The sequence below is a fragment of the Acomys minous genome, assembly GCF_964271855.1.
Source record: "Acomys minous genome assembly, chromosome: 6".
Classification (NCBI taxonomy): domain Eukaryota; kingdom Metazoa; phylum Chordata; class Mammalia; order Rodentia; family Muridae; genus Acomys; species Acomys minous.
The window spans coordinates 45,184,819-45,207,400 of record NC_140487.1 but is presented as its reverse complement, the minus strand read 5'-3'; the positions used below and the strand labels follow the sequence as shown (position 1 = coordinate 45,207,400).

The window sequence follows — 22,582 nt, the reverse complement described above, 5'->3', positions numbered from 1 at the left end:
AAGTGTGCAGTTTAGAGGAAAATAGATGACCATAATAAAACAAACCAAGTAATCAACCAACCAACCAAATAAAACCTGAAAGAAAAGAGCAAGTTGAGAAACAATTACCATGTTAATGCGGGAGGACTAGGTGTTGTGCGATGGTGGGTTTTGCTAATTACATCAGAAGGCCTTTAAGGCGGACGGATCTTTATCCTGGGGCTGAAACACTACCAGTAGATGTTTATTACATTTTCTAGCAGCTGATGGTAAAACACACTACTCTGGAAATGGGATCACTGCAGTGACACTGCCTCCCTGTTTATACAGTCAGGCATCACCTTGGGGACCCAGGGAGGCCCTACGTCTCTTGCTGTTCTTCAGATTTTCAAATGTACATCTTAGTCCCCTTAAACCAGTGTTTTCTCTGAAGCTTTGCATTTTGCTTTTGTGATGATAGCAACTACCAATAATTAAATAATTTGCTTATAATTTAATATAGTTTAACTAATGAAACATTTAAGAAGTTGTTGGCAGGTGTTAGGAACTGCCCCTGTTACTGGAGACAGAGGGTGAACTACAGAGGTAGCAGTCATGGATACTTTTCTCTGTCCCTCCTTAAGCCATGCAACAAAACTCTACTTCGTAGGTGACAGAACTGATGCTAGAAAAGGTCTATCCACACTGATGTAATTCGTTAGAATTGGAACTCAGGTCATTCCACACATGAGGTGGGCAGCCCTCATGTAAAATTTGAAGTGCTCCAAAATCTAGAACTTTCTGTATATCCATATGATGCCAGAAATGGAACTTACTACATGTAGCTGGGCATACTAATGATTGTGTAGATTTACCTTCATACAGTTTGTAACCTGTGTATGGAGCATATGAATTCTTTATTTAGATGGGTTTCATCCACATACATTTATGTATTTGTCCGTATATATGTCTATAGCTATATTAAACCCTTCCTCAAATCCAGAATTCAGAACACTTGGCTTTTCATACATCAGGTTAAGAATTTTCAGCTTATACTCTTTCTATTAAAAAGGTATCTTCTCTGTAATCATAAGATGTTAAGTTCACAAATACAGATTCAAATGCACCCAAAGACAAATATTATTTTACAAAAATAAGAAATGAATGTATGCAGTCCTGCACATTTCTCATTCAGCAGTATCCTGTGGGTAATTCCTCTAATTTATCTACATTGGCTTTTATTATTATAATTATTTTGGCAGTGTTTTTTTTTTCCCTAGGCCATGTTAGTTGTGTAAAATAATGGGATGCACTGTAGTATTTCCATGCACGAATGTCCTGTGCTTTGACAATACTCATCCTCTTTATCCTCTCTTGACCTAGGTCTTTCACCACTGATTTTCATTTTCCTAAATAAGCCTGCTTCTACTTTGATGTCTTAGTATTTTTTAAATCAAGATTTGGCATGTGAAAGAAAACACGTGATACTCATCTTCTGCGCCTGGTTTTGTTTCATGCAGCATGATGGTCTCTAGTTATATTGATTTGCCCACAGACTGCATAATTTCAATATTTATGGCCAAATGAAATTCCATTGTGTGTGTATATGTATAATTAATTAATTGTCACATGTTTGTCATCTGTGCATTTGTTTATAGGCGATTAGGCTGATGCCATAACTTGGCTACCGTGAATAGCTATTTTATGGTGATCGAGTAGATTCTGTCATACAGTTGTGCCATATTTGTTTATGTCAGATTTCACCCAGTCATTCATACACTTTAATCACGCTGTACATCAAGATCTATACTAGACACTTGCCTAGAACAGTGAAGAAAGTGGATGTTTTGGCTCATATGCAGCTTTATTATCCGGTAGGTAAATCTTACACTGTACTAGACCGTGATAAGTGATATACAAAAACAGTAAAAGTAGGACTGAGTTTGGTCAGCTAGAACATAAGTGAGGGATGTTGTAAATTAGTTAGTTTAGCTAATTTTCATCCAAGTGAGATTTGAGCAATGGTTTGAAGGATGATAGGAAACCAGCCAAATATATTTCCAGGGGAAGATCATTCTGGCCAAGGCAGGGCAGGTTGGTATGAAATCCTGAGACAGGCAAACTTGCTTTGTCTAGCCTAATGGTTTCCAAGGAGACTAGTATGACATTCCAGGAGTGAGCCAAAGCAGATCCTATGATATCTCGAGGATGTAGAACTTAACAAAAGCAGAGTACTTGAAGGAGAGCCACATTTCCTAGAGATGTCATGCAGCTGAAGACTGGCATTAATTTGAGTTCATTGGAAACCTGTAGAGGAGGGTCGGGTATGTGATTATCAGGGGTTACTCGGGCCGCAGCTATGAGCATAATCTCGAATGAAAAAAAAAACTATGTAAGCAGAGACGAGGATTTTCTTGGAGGGGCAATCCATCGGAAAGCACTGAGGTTCAGACTAAGTGTCAGGCTCTGGCAGTCTATTTTGAAGGCAGAGGGGACAGAATATGGCAGAGTGTAAAAGAATAGTAAGGACCAAGGCAGTTTTCAAGGGCTGAAAGGACTGGACTGTTAGTGAACAACTCAGATGGGGGAGGTTTTGTGAAACAAGTTGAAGAGATAGTTGTGGAGCAGCATGTGTTTGATTGCACATTTGTTTTTGAGGCGTCTGTCGGATAACTAGGGCGTGTCAGAGGCATCAAGATGAGATGTCTGTCCACCCTTCCTTCCTCCTATCTTTATTATTGTCATACATTTTATTCTGTGTGTAAACTTTTCAGTGACAATTTTTTTCCTATAGATTATCAATTGCCTTTTTGAACAATACAAAGCAAAAAGTCATTGTTATTTACTGTGTTAGTAGCTCTTTGCTTTTTTTGTGTGTGTGATAAAACATCCTGTACAAAAGTGCCTTATGGAAGGAGCTTATTTTTGCCTACAGCTCCAACGATAGGAGTTCATAATGGTGGCCGGCAGCCAAAGCAGGGCATTTAAAGACACATGAAGAAAGCAGAGAAAGTAAGTTGGAAGCCGAGCAAGACTATACGTACTCAAATCTCAGCCCGAGTGATGTGCTTCCTAAAAGAAGGCAACACCTCCTAGAGGTTTCACAACCTCCTCAAACACTGTCATCAGCTGGGTATCATGCATTCAAGTACCTGAGCCTATGGGTGACATATTTTTTTTTCTTCAAACTAGCACATTCTACTTCCTGGTCCTCAGGCTCATGGGCATCTTATCTTGCAAAATGCATTTAACTCATTATCAAAATTTCCATAGTCTAACAGCCTCCCCACTGTTCAACAAATTCAAAGCCTAAGGTTTCTTCTGAGACTCAACACAACCTCTTATGTATGGATCGCTGTTTCTTTCTTTCTTTCTCTCTCTTTTTTTTAATGAGCTACATATTTCTAACATACAATAGCAGAGACTATAACTTCCTATTACAAAAGAGAATAATGAGGGTACAGTGAGGAAATACTTGACCAAAGTAAGGTTAAAACCCAGTACAGCAAATACCAAATCTTGTAACTCTAACTTCACTAAGACTTAAGTTTTAAATGCGATTAGATAGCTCCACCCACTCCAGCCTTGCTGCCTGCATCATACACCTTTTCTTGGCCTGGTTCCACTCCATGCATGCAGCTCTTGGAGGATGTCTCATGGCTCTAGCCTCTCCAACATCTTGGCCACTGAGACTCAGCTTTCACCTCTATGCCTTTATGCAATGGCATCGGAAGGCCTCCTGGGTTCTCAGAGCCTATCTGAAGAGCCTCTGACCCTGCCATTACATTACCTAGTCTCAGCAGCTCTTTGAAACCATAGAGGTAAGATCTCTGACCCCTCTCTCTTGCATTTTCATGTCTCCAAAGCCATCTCTCCATAGATAACAGTGCCATGTTTGGTTGCCTACTTGGGATGGACTTTGGACATCTTAAGCATTACATTAGCAGTAGGGTTTGCATGTTGAAACAGTTGCATTTGAGAATAAGCAGTCTTGTATGCTTTCTCCTTTCACACATTAGAGACTCAACTGGATGGGGTCTTGCCTGAGAGCAATCTTCATTTTTTCTAGTGTAGAGCAGGCTTCTCATTAATGTTGCTAATCTCTTCTTAATTTCTGAATAAAGCATACAGTTCTAAGTTCCCAGTTCATTCCCAGTTCTAAGATCTTAGTTAATTTTAGTTAATGGGCTTTTTATAGTTTTTCCTATTAAACCACATGAGCAATATTCCCTTTGGATCTATGAATGAAAGTTGTTCTTTTACCTTGAATGGTTTAAGTGACTTTCAGTGTTCTCTGTTTGTTTTTATATATAGTGGATGTTTTCTTAAGACTTCATTGTTGATGCTTTGTGTTTTACAGATAGTATCCTAGCTTGGCTGGACACTTGCCAGGTTTCCTGATTTATCTCTAAAGTTCAGAGTTTATTAGAGTTTTCATTGACTCTGGAACCACCTTGCACAGGAGTGAGTTACTCGTATTTCACCTAGCACAAAAGTGAGTGATTCTGATGTCACCTTGCATGGGAGTGACTTTAATGTCACTTAGCATAGGAGTGAGTGACTCCAAGGTCACCTGATACAAATTAAGTGCCTGTGATGCCATCTAGCTTGGGATGCCTCATTTCAGGTACCTCCTATCTCCCCCTGATGTCACCTTACTTGAGGTGACTCTGAAGTCACTTGACAAAAGAGTGAGCACCTCTTCTGTCACTTGACATGGGAATAAATGGGGCCATTTGACAGATTTATCTTCAGCTTTAGAAAACTCACTGCAATTACTGTCTTTCAACCTACTTTTTAATATCCTCTGAAATATATAGATTGGAGCGCTTGATCTTTGCTCCATAAATCTCATTCTTATCTCCTTTTGTTCTTCTTTGAGATAAGTCTTTAATTTGATTCTTGTTTCTTTCCGTGTTTTAATACATTTTCTAAAAATACACAATTGTGAAGTCATGGTTTTTAATTATTAAAAGTTTTCACCAATGGTAATGAAGAGATGGCTGAGTGGATAAAGTGCTAGAAAAGCAGATTTCAGGTCTCCAGGGCCAATGTAAGAAAAACTTGGGGGCTTTGGAGCTCACCTCTAATCCAGAGTTCAGGAAATAGCATTTAGAGGATCCATGGAGCAGTCGTGTAGCTACACAAATGGGCGAGCTGAGAGACTCAGTAAACAAAGTTTAAAGTGACTGAGGAAGACACCTACTGTCAACCTCTGGCCTTCACAGACATGCACACACACATACATAGTCTCACACAGGCACATCTACACAAATAGGAATGTGCATACATATATATTCCTATACCACAAACATACACATTAAAGTTAGTTTTTATTTAAAAAAAATCTTTTGACTTGCTGTATTTTGATGTCTCTAAGTTCCATTACAAAATTCATGTATTCTCTCTCTTTTTTTTTATAGTTAGTTTTCTTGGTTTGGGGCTGTGCTGGGGGCAGGACTTCATGCATACAAAGTAGTTCCTCTATCACTAGCTATGTCCAGCCCTTGGTATTCCTGCAATTGAGGATTCTATCTGCCAGAGGAGTTTCTTTTCTTTTCTTTTTAACCCCTGAGTTGGGATTCACTTTTCATGTTGATTTCACTCTGTCTGGAGTGTGTGTGGGTGCTGTTCGTTTAGGCTATTTTTGTGGCCAAGTCAATCCTATAGGTGACCGTAGGCTGTTGAGTTCCACCAATCAGTTCTCTGGCCTCCCTGCACTTTGCTGCACATCAAAGGCAGACGCCTTCCCACGCCTGGCTTTGGAGTTTTTTCCATAACTCTAGTTTTCAGTGCCTGGCTCAGGCCTTTCTCCCGTCTCCTCCTGCTCTTCAGCCTCATGCTGCTTCTTTCTGACTTTAAGCTTCCCTGTTTTGCAGCTAATCACAGATACTGGTAGCAGTCGTGTTTTGCCGAGAAAATCAAGAATCTAGTAAAGTAGGATGGAGAGGAAATATGCTGTTTCCTGATATGGTATCTCTCTATATTGATACCCATGTCTGTGTCTGTTTATGTGCCCATCCATGTGCATGTATCTATCATCTCTCTATATATATCTACTATTTCCTCTTCACAATTCTGCAGTTTCTTTCACATGCATTTTATGTGATACATTTACAGTGCAGAGTAAGGAGTATGCACATCGTTGTATTTCTTCCCACTGATGCCTGCTATAGCAACTGGGTAGCAGACAGGCCTCCCTTCCAGGTGGGGAGAAATGGAAAGTAGCAAAAGCATTGAAGATATTTTGTAGCTGACTTCAATTAAGGATTTCTGAGGTAGCCTGTATGATGTCTTCATGCAGGTCATTAGTTCTCTCATCCAGGTAAGTGCAGTTTTTTACCTAGTTACATTAATATTCATAACAAGGCCAAAGTTATAATACTAAGATGAATTGATATAGAGAGGCAATCAGAGTCTGCCTTAACATTCACAGCAAGAAGAAACGGTTGAGTGACCATCACACTGAACGCTTTGGAAGTACATTTAATATATTGATGAAACCCTAATTATATTACAAGAGCATATTTATGCACATTCCTTTAACAGTTAGGTGTAGTCATGCCCTCAAAGAGACTTTCCTTGCACTAGAAAAAACAATGGAAAGAAAATGGCAGACCAATATATTTTCTGCTCTAAATGCAATCTGTGGGCCTTTTATTTTGAAAACTAAAGCCAATGATGACTAAGAGTTAGAAATTTTGAAGGCTTTAAGAAAGTTGCTTGAACTGTGATTCCCTTCATATCATTAATTATGAACTGAATATGTTTAATATACTAATGCACATATGCATGTCTCATTTGTGATGAGTCATGTGAAAAATAGTCATTTTGTATGTTCAAAATGGTCAAATGTTGGTAATTTCATGGGATTTGACCCAAAGAAAAATAACTGCCTGTGTGGGTTTTGTAGCCCTAGTTTTCCTTCCCTAAGTAAGCTTCTAGCCAGACTTAGAGCCACAAATGATGGAGAGGCTTCTCTTTAAGTTAGACTCCACACAAACTTGTTAGTAAGTGAAAAATCAACTTTCGGAAAATGCTGTTTGCATAGTGGAGACAGGAGTGAGCAAGTTGGAAGAAGAGTCGGGAGGTCCACAGGGCCTTGCTTGAGGAGACGGTTCACAGTGAAAGCAAGCCCAGTGAGTGCAGACACTCCAACTAAAGCCAACTCGTTCTGCTGTAAATATGTGCAGTGCTTCTATTATGAATAAGATGGGCAGTTCCGAGTTGGTGTGTTACAACTTAATAATCTTGCAGATACCACAACTAGCTTATCTAATCCAATTATCATGATGTCCTCACTGGTGTGCTTGCAGTTTTAAAGAGGCCAGTCACTGTCAGGTGACTTCCTCCTTGGGTCATAACCATACATCATGTTGAAGGCCATGAGACCAGGATGTCAAAGGGAGGGGTCTTCAAGGAAACACCACCAATAATGCAAAGACCTTTTACTGGGTATGCTCTTTCTTAAAGTTTCCTTTCTTGTCATACTTGGGATGAAGTCTTTGTCATGAGAACACTTTGGGGGCATTGGAAATATAAACAGTAGAATCTTAGTAGCCTGCACCCTAAGGTTTTGTTTCCCCCCATCCCAGTGTATTTATTTGAGTTCTTATCCCTTCTTCGGTCCTTTGCCTATAATTAAGTCAACAAATTGTTTTATTCCTTTCCCCCAGTACTGAGGAGAGGAAATGATTGATTGATTTATTGGTGTGTGTGGCCTCGTGGTGCTGAAAGAAACTGATTGGTGTGTGTGTGTGTGTGTGTGTGTGTGTGTGTGAGAGAGACACTGAGAATATATTCAGATTAGTATGAGTGGACCTGTGCCACTGGGAGTTTCTGCTGAGAGGAACTGGTCGGTTGGCATGTGTGGCTCTGTGGCGCTGAGTATCTTCTCATGGGTGTGCATGGACCCACGCTACTGAGGGTGCATGCAGAGAGGAACTGATTGCTTGGCATGTGTGGATCCATGACACTGAGTGTATGCAGAGAGCTTTCAGGAGCAGATTCAGGTTGTCACAGATCACATGTGTATACTATTGAGGAAAGAGTTTGAGGAAGAGGTTGTGGTCATAGAACAGCAAAAAAGTATAAGCCAGGAAGTTTTTTGTCATGTGAGCCACTTATAGCAAAGTAGGGGAACTCTTGGTTATAGACTCAGGTGCTATCCAATGACATTTATGTTCTGGGTTAGTGGAAGCTTGTGGTCTACAGACTTAATGTATTCCAATGGGTTTCACCTGATAGTAATAAGGGTGATAGGTCAGAAACTGACATGGGCAAGGTGTGCCAACTGAGGGAGCTAAAGACAGTGCAAGATAATTGGCTCTAGGTCTATGCCACTCCAGCTCTCTGCAATCAGGAAGTTTTAATCATTCAGTCTTGTAGAGTCATTAATAAGGGTTTGGCTTTTGTTTTCCTGGGGACTTGTTAACGTTGTCTTTTGCAAAATCTGATATAGATTAAATACATTATAGAGTGGTGTTGAATGTACCCTCAAATGACAAATCCTAAAATTTGTTACAAAAGTACCTTGTTTTTCCATCTGTTTTTAGATTGGTCTTCATCTTGTTTTCTTCAATTCAACAGTCTTGAGTACTGAGTGTCTGTTTTGTTGAAGACAGGGTATTGCAGACCTACTGGCCTTGGGTATGCCTGTTTGTTAAGGCTCTCCCTGAGTCCTGATGAATTAGCCAGAGCTAGGATCTCTCCAGATGCCTCTGGTCTTTCTTAGCCGACAGAGTGTAAGCAGGCTACTTAAACTCCAAGAACCAGTTTTCATACTTGCTTCGGAGGGGAATTTCCACTAAGGACCCCCTGAAGTCCTTAGCATGGCTCTGATGTATTAATTGCCTCCCACTGGTCTCATTTCTTATGCAGCTTTTGTTTGCTTGTCATCAAATACTGGCCATCGTGAGATATAATCTCACTATGTTGTCTGGTTGGGTTGTAGCTGGACTTGAACTTGGGCCATTCCTCCTTGCTCTGCCTCCTGAGAGCCATGGCTGAGATGACAGACGTGGACTACCATTCTTGGCCACAGGAATGATTAGTTTTTGAGGAGAACATCTCTGGAGCTGTGTGTCTGTCTGAAGGGTGCAAGAAATGCAACGCCTCCTCGTTCCAGCATGAACTAGACTGTGTGAAGGGACACACAGACTTCTATGTCTCTGAAACGTGCTGTCTTTGTGCTGCTTCAGTCAGCGTCTCACTCAGTCTCGTTTAGCTTATTTCAACTACTCTCAACATTAAACAGTCTGTGCTGATGGCATAGCATAGTGGGTAAGGTGCTTGATGCCAAGTCTGATGATCTGAGTTCAGTCCTCGGGACCTATCTGGCAGAAGGAAAGTAGTCTTCTGACCTCCACTTGCAGCTTGTGGTGTGCATGCACATGTGTTAAGTAAATACGTAAACAAACAATCTTTTTTTTTTTAATGAAAAAGAGGAACAATCTTGACTCTGCCACCATTTGTGGCTCCCCAGGATTTGTCTTCTTCATGTGTGCTTTGAGGGGCTGGGTTTATCATTTGTAGTTTTTAAAAACTATATTAAGTTTTAACTATTCCCAGTAGGTTTTAGTGCTTATAAGGTAATTTATAAATTATTTAATTTCCTTTCGGCATTGAGTTGTTTTTTTCCCATTAGCAAAGTCAATCAATAATTTCCCCTTAGGTTTTGATCCTTTTACATATCTCTATTCCCACACAAAGGGAAGGTTCCCCTGGAAAATATTTACAGGTAGATTGGGAGGAAGCACACCACAGCTTGAATGACTGTTGGCTCTCTGCATATTGATGCACAGAATTTCTGATAAATGGGGCCCACTAGTGCTGACCTCTCAGGCTCTGCTGGAAGCAACAGCGGGGTTAGGGGTATACCATGGGTGACACCCTGTGTTCAGTCTCTGCACTGTGTAAAACTGGATTTGGAGGCCTGAATATGTAATCCCACCACAGGAGTACCTCGTGCAAGATCGTGAGAGCCTCAGCAGTTCAGTGTCATCTTTAGCTACATGTTGGGTTGTAGGCCAGCCTGGGCTACAGAGGACCATGGCTCAAAACCCACAGACAAACATAAACAAAGAAACATGGAGTTGGAGGCTAGCCTAGGATGAGACTACACATCAAAATACACACACACACACACACACACACACACACACACACACATGAATAAAATGATACTTTGGGTTGGAGGCCAGCTTGGGATACATGAGGCCACCACATACACAAATGAACAAACAAGTAGAAGTGTCTCTTACTATTAAATATGGCCTCTTAAGTCCCCACACATTTAGAGCCCATGCCTCACAGCTGAAACAGCAAAATCTACACCTCACAGCTGATAAACCCACAGTCTACGCCTCATAGTTGATATACTCAGTCTGTACATCACAGCGGATAGACTCAGTCTTCACCTCACAGCTAACACACTCAGAGTTTACACCTCATAGCTGATACATGCAGAGTCTGCACCTCACAATTGATATACTCAGAGTCTACACCTCATAGTGGACCAATGAGGAATCCATGTTTATCCACCTGATTTTTTTCCTCATTGTTTACAGACAAGGGCCTTAGCCTGTGGGTCTCACCAGGTTACTTGTTAGAATTCTGTCCCCTACATTACATTCCCGGTTACTGATTTTAACAAAGTGTCGGGTTCAGTATTTGAAATGACAGCTCCAGTGATTCTCATGCAGTGGGCTTCAGAGGACACATTTTGAGACTCCCTTAGATAAACAATGACCACCAGGCTGCTGGAAAGATTGGCAGGCAATTTTAAATCTTATTTATGAACAGCCTTCCTCTGAGATCGGTAAGCATACTTCTCTTTTTTTTGCAAAATAGAGATGGATTTATGATTTTTATGGAAACCAGGTGATGTTCTGGGTGGTGGGCTTGTCTCTCAAGTCAGGCAAAACTTGTGCTTTTCATTTTAACCCCCTGCTAGAGGCTGTAAGGAAAAATGGAAACAGAGAGCACAGTCCTCAGAGCTTGTCAGAATGTGAAAGTAGAGCAGTTAAACCCTTTTATGTTGGCTTCTGTGTTGTGGCTTGAAGCTTTTGGACTAAAACAGATTAAGCTGGGTTAAAAAAATATGGTAATATTTTGTGTTAATATTGTATCTCGTATTAAATAGTTAATATTTTAAAGTGAAGATGTAGATGAGAAAGATTCCAAAAGATAAACTGGTTTATTTTCATTTATCAGATTGATTCTTTTTTTTTCATGTAATCATTGCTATACAGGGTGAAAAATTTGGACCCTTTGCTGGGGAGAAGCGAATGCCTGAAGACTTGGATGACACCATGGATTACCGACTGATGTGGGAGGTAAGGGGCGGCGGTTACACGTTAAGACTGGGTTCCTCTTTATACAATACTGCAGTTGTAAGGCCATGGGATCAATATTGGTCCCAATTGCATTTTATGTACTGAAATACCTTATTGATTTTAAAGATTTATTTTTAAAATTTTGTGTGTGTGTGTGTGTGTGTGTGTGTGTGTGTGTGTGTGTGTGTGTGAGTCTGCAGGTGGCTATAGAGTCCAGAAGAGGATGTTAAATTCCTGATATAGTTGTTACAGACAGCCTGACCCGTGGCAGAGCAGCATAGGTTTTTAGTTTTGGAGCCATGTTTCCAGACCTGGAATGTCTTTATCTTGAAGGTCAGCATTAAAACTATTAGACTGCTGAAATAGTCTGTTAGACAATTCTTTTAGAACTATGTAATTCAAATATTGTTACCAGAAATTATATTTTCTGTGTTCTAGGATGTTTAGATATCAAAGTAAACATGCAACTGAATTTAAAATCGGATTTTTGCAAATGAAGTTGTGCTTAACTTTTAACCTTTATTTACCTATTTCAGTTCTAATTGTATAGAAGTAACTTTGTATTAGTTGTTCAACCCAAACTTCAAGCCTAAGCTATACTTACCTTTTAGGATGTACATGTTAGGAACTAGGATGTGGTAAACTGACTTTCCCATACGAAGCTTCTTTTCTGTGGGATTTGCATATGCGAGTGTGTGTTCTATTTATCGCGCAGATTTCACATCCTACTTTTACTTACTTTCATGCCCTCAAGTTTGCAGAAGAGGGGCCTTAGGATTAGAACTAGCGAATCAGAAGCTTGGAGACAGTTGAAAGGGAATTTGAAGACTCCAGCCGCAAGAATTCTATTATGTGGGCAAGAGATGAGGCATGTGTAGATGGGTTGAAGGTCATAAGTCAGAAAATGTGTTTTTGTTTTGTGTTGGTTTACTTTTGAGACAGGATCTCATGCATCTATGGCTGGCTTGGAACACTGTATAAACAGACACCTATTTCAAGGTTTACCTCATATAGTCATGGGATATGACGTGTTAGGTGTGGTGCTTTGAAGGAGAATGAACCCCATAGGACAGATGTTTGAATGCTTGGTTCCCAGTTGTTGCCACTGTTTGGGTAGGTTTAGGAGTTGTGGCTTTGCTGGAGAAAGTGTGTCACTTAAAAGCCATGTGTCATTTCCAGTTCACTTCCTTTGTGTCCTGCTTGCTGTTCCGGCTACCTTGCCTGCAGTCTGCTGCCAAGATTTCCTGCCATGGCGGACTGTTTTCCCTCCGGAACTCAAAGTCCTCCTAAACCCTTCCCTCTGCAAGTTGCCTTGGATATGGTGTTGTATCGCAGCAACAGAGGAGTAACTAACACAGTGGTGAGGCCCGTCGGCTGGAATCTCAGATGAAGGGTAATGCTGTGCTCTTTAGGCAGATCTGTTTTGCCGCCTGGGCCAGTTAAACAGAGAGCCCCACGCATTTGGGTAATCTGTTTGATTTAAAGTGAACTTACTGTACAGAATATTAGGGTGAGTGCTTGGTCTATGCACTTAGTACAGCAACTTAGCTGGCCGGCATAAATTTATCATAGCATATTGTCTGCAGGCAAGGTACACATATATGCATCCTACTGTTACTGGCACTGTTGGTGAGGTGTGTAGTTGTATGGGGGGGAAAAAGATTTCGAAAAGGTTTCTGCAATACATGGGCCAGAAGCAGAAACTAGTAACCTACACTGTAATTCAAGGGAAAAATGATATCAACCCCGTCTTATTTTAGCATACTGCTTTAATTACTTATTTTATGAATCTAAAATGTTTTGATGGCTTCTACTATTTCTGAAGGTCTTAATTTTCTCAGCAGTTTATTCTTTGCCATAATGTTGTCAGAAATTAAATGCTATGTGACAAAGGAACTCCACCCAGCCCCCTCACTCTTAAAAATAGCAATATTTAAGAAGTTGCTAATGGCTTTTGGTATTTGTTGTCTGGAAATTTTAGTGAGGAAACCAATGTTTTACACAGGTGAGGCATTTTAAAACAAATAGTGACCAATTTTACTCTGAAAAGAAAATTTTGACAAAGGAAGTGTAGGTCCATGTTTCTGAACCATACATGGCATTTTGGCAGCAGGTCATTGGTTCCTATGGCTCTTCAATGTCCTTACTGTCTTGGTCTCACACACTAGCATCCACAGTGTTCTTCCTTTGTCACTCACAGAACCCTATGTATTTTTATGCTTGCTGATGCTCAAGTCTCATGGTGAGGGCTATATCATCTTTATTTTACTTTGTACTTACTATTAATGCTTTGGCTATCTCATCTTTATTTCACTTTGTACTTACTATTAATGCTTTGGATGAATTACAGTTTAGAAGGTATAAAGGATAAAACTGCCTGCTTCAAGCTTAGCCTTTCTCCCAGGATATTTGTTGTATTTAGTCCTCTCTGTGGCCTTTCCTTTCCTTCTCTCTTCATTGTTATTAATTTATTTGTTGACAGTTTTTGTCTTTCAACTCTCCTTTATCCCACCTCAATTCCACTGTCCTTTCTCCTTCCAAATGCAAGCTTCTTTGACTAAGACTGAGATCCTCACTAGTGTAGGGCATAAATGAAGTATTTAGAAGGTATCTTGACTTGTTGTCCATTTAGTAAACGAAAGTAGTAGGTTCATCTTTAGTCCTTGTAATCTCTACAAATAAGAGCCTTTGACCAGCTCCACAGCACTGGGCATGGATTCCTTCCTGTGGAGCAGGCCACTGATCCAATCAGAGTCAGTTGGTTAGCCCCATAACAACTGTGCCACTAGTATACCAGTAGGCACAGTTTGCTGGGAAAGTTAGTATTACAGCGTACTATATTCAACGTGAAGAAAGACTGTTGATGACTTTTCTCCTTTAACTGCCAGCATAGCAACTGCTGGCACTGTGAAGGCTAATGAGCAGGAAGGAAGCTTTCAGCTCAATTCCAGCATGCTTTTGTGGTGTTTTGCAACCAAAATACATGTCTCTTCATCAGCAGGCTCTTATTGTCCTGTTCTACTGATCAACCAAGAGGAATGACAATAGCCTATGTTATTTTGGGGACCAATGGGACTTTCTGCCCAACTCTTATGTGGCTATCTTACACCTGACACTGGGCTTAATGACACATGGCTTCTGAGATTAATATTATGTCCTCCTGGATGGTACCTATGTTCACACTCTCTCTTACCTTTCCCCTTCCCTCCCCTTCCCTTCTCTAACTTCTCTTCCTCTCCCTTTCTTCCCTCCTTTATCCTCTTCTCTCTTCCCGTTACTGCTCCTGCATTCTCCTCCTCTCCCCCCTTTTCCTCTTCTTAATCTGGTGTTCGCTTTGTATTGTCAGCTAGTGTCTGCTTTTGTCCAGTTGTGCTGTTGGCAGAGGGAGATGGTTTTGTCAGTGAAGGTCTTCTGAGGGAATATTAAAAAACAAAACAAGCAAGCAAACAAAAATACAGACGGAGAACACCTTCTGAACTACATAGATTCTCTACTTTCCCTGGTTGAATCCTCTTCATTATTATGGTGTTCAGGATTCAAGATTCAGAAGGAGCAGAGAGAAAGGGGGAATGACTTGCCCTCCTATTGAGTCTTTCCTGGAACCCTTTGTTATTTTCATAGGGAGATAAGAATACCTTGCTCTGGGGGTCACATAACCAGTTATTGAAATAGGTCTGTAACTCCATTATTTACCACCACGCTGCTGCTCACATTTGGCTAATCCCACCTATGTTGTAGCTATGGCACATGAGCTAGATGCTGGTCAAAGTATCTAGAAAGGATGTCCTAACAAGACAGTGTGAGGCATAGTTCTTCCTCAGTTTATATTTATTTATTTTTTATTTTTTAGAATTTTTTTCTCCTTTATTAATTTATTCTTGTTACATCTCAATGGTTATCCCATCCCTTGTATCCTCCCATTCTTCCCTCCCTCCCATTTTCCCCTTATTCCCCTCCCCTATGACTGTTCCTAAGGGGGATTACCTCCCCCCTACCAAAAGCAATCTACAGATTCAATGCAATCCCTATCAAAATACCTACACAATTTTTTAAAGACATTGAAAGTTCAATTTTGAACTTCATATGGAAAAACAAAAAAATCCAGAATAGCTAAAACAATCTTGTACAATAAAAGGTGCTCCAGAGAAGTCTCCATACCTGATCTCAAACTGTACTATAAAGCAATAGTAATTAAAACAGCATGGTACTGGCACAGCAACAGGCTAGTTGATCAGTGGAATCGAATCAGTTTATATTTATATCGTGTTTTGGTGCTAATGATTCTTGTGGACAAGACAGGAGCTCCTGATGGTCATTTTCTATCAAAGCATTGGAGGCACTAGCCATTGGGCCTACTGAAACATCAGCTTCTTACAGCATGGGCAGTACATAAAGGGATGTTGTGAGCTATGGGAAAAGCTGACATTGCTGGGAGCTCTTCCTCCCTCTCAAGATCCAACTTGGGATTTAAGATGCCCATTGCTTCTGAGTATTTTATAGAACTTCAGCCTTTTCCTGTATTGGTCACCAGGATTTGAATGTAATGGTTTTGATGGCTCAGATCTTGTACTCTTATTTTAAAGTAAACTCTACTCCCAGAAGGATGTTGTATTCCTTAGGCTTTAGGCCAGATGTGGGACCTGAGATTGGAGCCAGTGTTTGACCATGTGTTTCCCATGAACAATTTGGTGGATTATGCCCATTTGTCTGTATTGTCGTCTCTTCCTCATTTAAATAGGAGTTCTTTTGCCAGGTGCTTTAGAGTTGGAACTACATTTCCTTTCCTTTAATTTTTTTAGACTCCTCTTTAATACTAAAATACCTCCATGTGCTATTGCCAAAGTTCTCAGTGATACTTTATTTTAAAACACATCATTCAGTCCTATGGTACTTTCTTAAATATTTCTCACTACATTTCATTTATATCTCTCTCTAGCACATGCCTTGACACAGTTAGTGCACTTCATTTGCCACTTACCCTTGCCCATTATGCAGATGTCCTGAAGTGTGTGAATCTCTCATATAGCTCTGCTTTGCTGGCTGTGTGTTTCCCCTCCCTTACCCCCCAAAAAATCATCTGGCCCTGTCTGCAGGATTTTTTGTGTCAAAACTATTCTATTGTGTCAGAACTGCTCCTGAAGCTTTATATTTTGGTCTGACTTTTCCAGCAGCACCGTTTACGCTCAAGCCTTGCATCTATGCTGAGATCACAAATGTCCCAGTGTATCCTTCTCCTCTTTCTGTCCCACTCTCGCTGTCCTCAATTTTGCCCCTCAGCTAGGAGCACCTTACAATAGAGCTGAGTGTCCAGTGATGATGCCATATGCATAGAGCAGATCCTCAGGTCACAGGTCAGTAAACTTGGTGGTTCTTCTTGGGCAAGTTAAGAACTCATGTTCAGATTCTTCAAGAATCAGCTAAAAACTGATTCAAGTGAAATATTCAGATTCTAGTGCTGTTTTATAGGGGGAAAATCTCTTTTACTTAGATTAAGATCAATTTTTGTTATCATATCATCAAACTTAAAAAAAGAAAAGGTATGTGTCAATCCAAGGAACATTAGAAACCAAACAAATAGACCATGACCTTTGGTTTTGCAAAAGCACCTCCTGTTAGGGGGATTCCAGCTGTGAAACAGTTTGGGATACAAAGTGCTACGAGGCAATCTGCTTTACATGTGGGACACATGTGGGAATATAAAGCCCGCCTCTTGCCAACAGTACCTCCAAGCTAGCTAGACCTCTCATGGCCAGACACCAGTTACAGAGATGAGTAATGGTGAAAAGCAGAGGAAAGAGACTTCACCAGCGTGTTGGGAAGAGGGTACTGTGAAGCAGTCCCTGGAGTTCATCTTCTGTTTATTGATATGAACTTTAGCTTTAGATGGAAGAAGAATAGGGTCAGTAGCAAGAAGTCCCCATCGTTAAGCAATCTTGGTCACAGTGTGGTTTTGCCTAGCATTGTCTGAGCTCAGGTCCTACAAGGTGGTCCAATAAACTGTTAAACTGCCAATCATGTCATCCCCGAGACAACCCTATGTGTTACTATGACTTGCTCTAGTATGTAGTCTGTCTACCATAGAATGTTGTTATCATCTTGTGGTGGCCTGTTCTTGACATCTAAGATGACCACAGGTTTAGGATACTGTGCCTTCAGCCTAAAATGGCAAAGAAAGAGGTTAGGTAGACAAATACCCTGCTGATTTTTATGGCCATGTGGGGTCAAAGAGAAAGAACAGACAAAATGGAGATAGAAGTGGAAGGTTTTCACTGTATTGAACTCGGGGTCCAAGTGACAGTCACTTTTTTTTTTCAAAAGCAGCCTTCTAGTAAGGACACTTAAAATGTAACATTCTCTTATTTTCCTAAATTCACTGACTGCAGGAGCAATAAAGAAACTTTCCTTTTTCTTCAGCCCACGGCCATTGGAATTGCCATTAATCATTACCACAAAAAATACCCACATTAATCATTACCACAAAAGATACCTACAAATGATACAAAATGATACAAAATGATACAAAAGATACCCACAAATGATAAAGTTCAGCCTATTAAACTGCGTTAATTGTACTAATTTTAGTCTTCAGAAAAGAGTGAATATTATTTTTAATTATGATTTGTTATTGTTATCGAGTAAATAATGTTTTAAAGATACCTATCTAAATATTTATGGGTATTTTTGCATAGACTGCTGATTTCCTATCATGACATTATTTTACAGTAATGATACTCACTTGACCCCGGTGCCATAACCAATGGATTTTTTTTAGTTTTTAAATATTTTTTTAAATTTTTCACATACACATTTATATTATTACACACACATAAAATAAACATAAAACAAGAAGAACCATGAAACAATTAGAAAAATTTGTAAATGTCATATTCATAGTGTTTTGTCTATTTATATTTGACAGCCTTAGAGAAAACGTCTAACCAATGGATTTTTTTAAAAAGCTGTCAATAGCAGTTATTATAGATTGCTTTGAGAACTTCCTTCTTAGCCTCTAGTCATTACTTCTCTTTACACTGGCGGTGTACTTGGTAACTTCTCTCTGTTGTTGGTTCTACTGGATGATGAACACACAGAAGCCAGATAAAGCGGAAAATCTCTATATTATTATTGAGTAGGTAACTACACTTAAATTTCTGTGGGTCCAGAAAGTATACATAGAGCATGTGACTGAGGCCCTATCTCAGAGTGGGGACACTGTACTGTTTCTTACATCTTGATATTAGAGCCACCGGTGGCAGGAATCAGGGCTGCAGAGTGGATTCTGAGTGTGTTTCCTAACTATCTTCTTGGAAACTCAGTCCAAGACGGACTGGATGGAGGGCCACAAGAGAAGAGAGGGCTCTGCTGCTGTGTCCCTTACTCTTCAGGACCTCTAGTCAGGTGTAGCTACATCGTTGACTATGCCTCAAAAAAGACTTTCAAGATAGGGGCAAGTGTCAGACAGTTTGAGGTAAGAGAGAATACACACTTTAGACTGAAGCATGGACATTCTGAGAAAGAGCAGTCTTAGTTGCTGCTATAGAGGTTGTGTGGCTTTTATAGTTATTTTGTCCAAAGGCTGAAATTTGCAACAAGGTTTAAAGATTAACTAAACAAGTTTTAAATTAACTAAAAAACCAACCAACCAACCAACAAACAAAAACTGGGTTTACTTGCCTGGAAGAACAGTAAGTAAAATCATTGAAAATTATTTATTCGCTTTGTGTCCTGATTGCAGCCCCCCTCCTCTCCTCCCAGTCCTCCCTTCATATGCCTTCCCCCTATTCTCCCTCTCCTTCTACTCAGAAAAGGCGGAGGTCTCCCTTGGGCACCAACCTGCCCTGGCACATCGCTGCAGAGCTAAGCACATCCTCCCCCACTGAAGCCAGACAAGACAACCCAGTTAGGAGAACAGGATTCAAAGGGAGGCATCAGAGTTAGAGAGGGTCCCCTCTCTAGTTTTTGGGGGATTTACATGCAGACCAAGCTTCACATTTGCTACATTGGTGCAGGGGGCCTAGGTGGTGGTTGAGTCTCTGTGAGCCCCCATGAGCCCAGGTAAGTTGACTCTGTGGGTCTTCTTGGGGTGTCCTTGATTCCCCTGGGTCCCTCAGTTGTTCCCCCAACACTTTCATAGGACTGCTCAAGCTCTGTCTAATTTGTAGCTGTGAGTCTCTGCATCTGCTTCCTTCAGCTGGAGGGTGAAACCTTTTGCAGGAGTTATGCTAGACTCCTGTCTACAGTCATAGCAGAGTAACATCTCTCATGAAATGGAAAAAATTCTGTAAGGCAAAGGACACTGTCAATAGAACTAAACGACAGCCCACAGAATGGAAAAATGTCTTCACCAACCCTACATCTGACAGAGGGCTACTATCCAAAATATATAAAGAGCTCAAGAAATTAGACACCAACAAACCAAGTAACTCAATTAAAAGTGAGGTACAGAAAATTCTTAACAGAGGAATCTCAAATGGCTGATAAACACTTAAGGGATGTTCAACATCCTTACTCAACAGGGAACTATGAATCAAAACCACTCTGAGATTCTGTCATACACCTGACAGGATGGCTCTGATCAAAAGCTCAAGTGACAGCACATGGTGGTGAGGGTGTGGAGAAAGGGGAACACTCCTCCGTTGCTGGTGGGAGTGCAAACTTGTACAACCACTATGGAAATCATTTTGGCAGTATCTCAGAAACTTGGGAATAGCTTTACCTCAAGACCCAGCTATACCACTCCTGAGCCTATACCTAAAACATGTTCCACTGTACCACAAGAAAACTTGTTCATAGCAGCTTTATTCATAATACTCAGAAACTGAAAACAACCTAGATGTCCCTCAACCAAAGAATGGATAACGAAAATGAGGTATATTTATTTACACAGTGGAATACTACTCAGCCATTAAAAACAATGAAAACTTGAAATTTGTAGGAAAATTGATGGAACTAGAAAATATCATCCTAAGGGAGGTAACCCAAACCCCGAAATACATGCATGGTATGTACTCCCTTAAAAGTGTATATTAACCATAAAGTATAGGATAAACATGCTACAATCCACAGACCCAAAGAAGCTAAGTAAAAAGGAGTGCCCAAGGGAAGATGCCTGAATCTCACTCAGAAGGGGAAATAAAATAGGCATTAGAGGTGAGTGGAGAGAGAGAACTGGGTAAGAGAGGGGACTGAGAGGGGAGTAGGGGGTAGGGGTTAGGAGTAGGGAGAACAGCGGAGAGAGGGCCAGGTGAGAGAATGGAAATCGGAGGTGGGGGCCATCTGTAGGATATGCCAGAGACCGAGGATAGGGGAGGTCCCAGGAAGTCTATGCGGGTCCCCTGGGCTGAGGCTCCTAGCAGCAGGGGATAAGAAACCTAAAGTGACCATCTCCTGTAGCCAGGTAGGTCTTCCAGTGGAGGGATAAGGACACCAACCCATCCACAAAACCTTGGACCCAAACTTTGTCCTGTCTACAAGATGTGCAGGGATAAAGTCTGAGCAAAGATTAAGGGAATAATCAACCAAAGACTGGCCCTACTTGAGACCCATCCCATGGGAAAATCCTTCTTAAAGAATGTTGTGTTGTGCATGAAGTCGTTTGGTGGTTTTATGAGGTGCCTTTGATTAGCTTTAGGGCCAAGAGAGGACACCAATACTGTTAAATGCAAGGCCACAGACATTCTGGCTCTGTGTCAGCAAGCATAGTTAGTTGATTTTAACATCTCTGAGCAGTGTTTTGGAAGATGCACTATCCCTTTTTATGAGCTCTGTTAAAATTTTAGACTTGTAGCCTATCCCCACCTCAGTTTTCCCTGTGTGTTTCTATAGAGGGCTGGAGACATAATCACAAATCAGGCTATAAGGCCCCTTCTGCCAGAGAAGAGAGTCATAAAGAGATTTACACTGTAGGACAGTGCTGCCTGTCTGATGCATGCCTCAAGAAGTGACAGCCTTTGAAGCACAGGCTGCAGTAGTAGAAGGCAGTACAGCAAAGGAGCTGTACAGGACTGTCATGGTCCCTTACTCATTTGCTTGTGCTTAGGATTGGGGGGCCTTGGTGATGGAGTGGGTGAGATGTGATCAGAAGTAAGCAACACCCAGAGGGCTTGATAATGCTTTTGTGTTGAAAGAGAGAAGAGTCAAGAGTGACTTTAAGATGTTTCTTCTGCGTTTGCTCTGGGCACAAGGTGCTTGTGATCCTTAGCGATGGTTGTTAACTTGACAGGACCTGGATAGCAGGAGGCAAGCTTCCAGGCCCCGGTGAAGGAGTCTTTGGATTAGGTTAACCTCTGGGGCATTATGTTGACTGGGTTAACAGACATGGGAAGACTCATCCTAATAGTTAGTGATGACACTTTTCCCTGGTCTTGGTCCTGTAATGCATGGAAAGGAGAGTGCACAAACTCTTCTGTTTTTTGTCACTGCACACAACGTAACCACTTGTCTCAGGTTCCTACTGCTGTGACTTTCCTGCCATGATAGTCTAGAGCCTTAAACTACCAACCAAAACAAATGCTTCTTCCTGTAAGTTGCTTTTGACAGGGGATTTGATCATAGCTATAGGACAGATAACCAAAAAGTGATACATCTAAGGAGAGGACACTTGGACCAAGATGGGATGATGGAATGGACTTGGTTTCCAATCCTGAAGAGACATCTGGTTGTGTTGTCTAACTCTGATCTTTACTCCTAGGTCTTTGTACAGTATATCTAAGACTAAATATGCTTGAACAAATGTTTATTTCATATTCAATATTTAATAAAGACATTGAATAAATATATAATCTATGTTTGTAATTAGCATGCTTAGAAAATATGTGGTTTGGCAGTTAGAAAAACAACTTATTGATTGCCTCGTTGCTTGCTTATGTTAGAGACATCTTTCTTTCTTTTTTTTTCATGAAGAGAGTATTTGACTGAAATCGAGTCTAAAGATGCTGTCTGGTTGAATATTGAAGCAGACATTTTATTTGTCCGTTTTTCTCTCTTGTTGCCCTCATCTGCTGGCTACAGCTGCTCTGCTGTTGGGAACTTGACTCAGTACCAGTTTTGCAATGTGTTTTAGTTTTTGGAAAAATGTTTTCAACTGTTTGAAATGGTTTTTTTTTTATTGTTTATAGAAATCCTTTTAGGTGTTTGGAACAAAGAAGGTTCTTTATGAAATGTTTTTCTTTTGCAGATGGTAAAATTTTTAGGTTCCAAATGGAACCACTTAGTGGAAACATTAGTGGAAAAATACCACCTATGAAGCATTCAGAATGCTAAAACTGGTGACACAAAAGTCGTAATGT

At 40.6% G+C, this 22,582-nt stretch overlaps 1 protein-coding gene across 2 annotated transcripts in view; it reads left to right on the top strand.

Moving 5' to 3' along the window:
- PRDM5 (PR/SET domain 5) overlaps positions 1-22,582 on the top strand; it is a 153,556-nt gene that overhangs the window by 2,718 nt on the left and 128,256 nt on the right. For both annotated transcript variants that reach the window (XM_084787308.1, XM_084787309.1), the window contains exon 2: positions 11,211-11,294. In XM_084787308.1, coding sequence (XP_084643434.1) covers positions 11,211-11,294 — 84 coding nt within the window. The remainder of the gene's footprint in view (positions 1-11,210; positions 11,295-22,582) is intronic.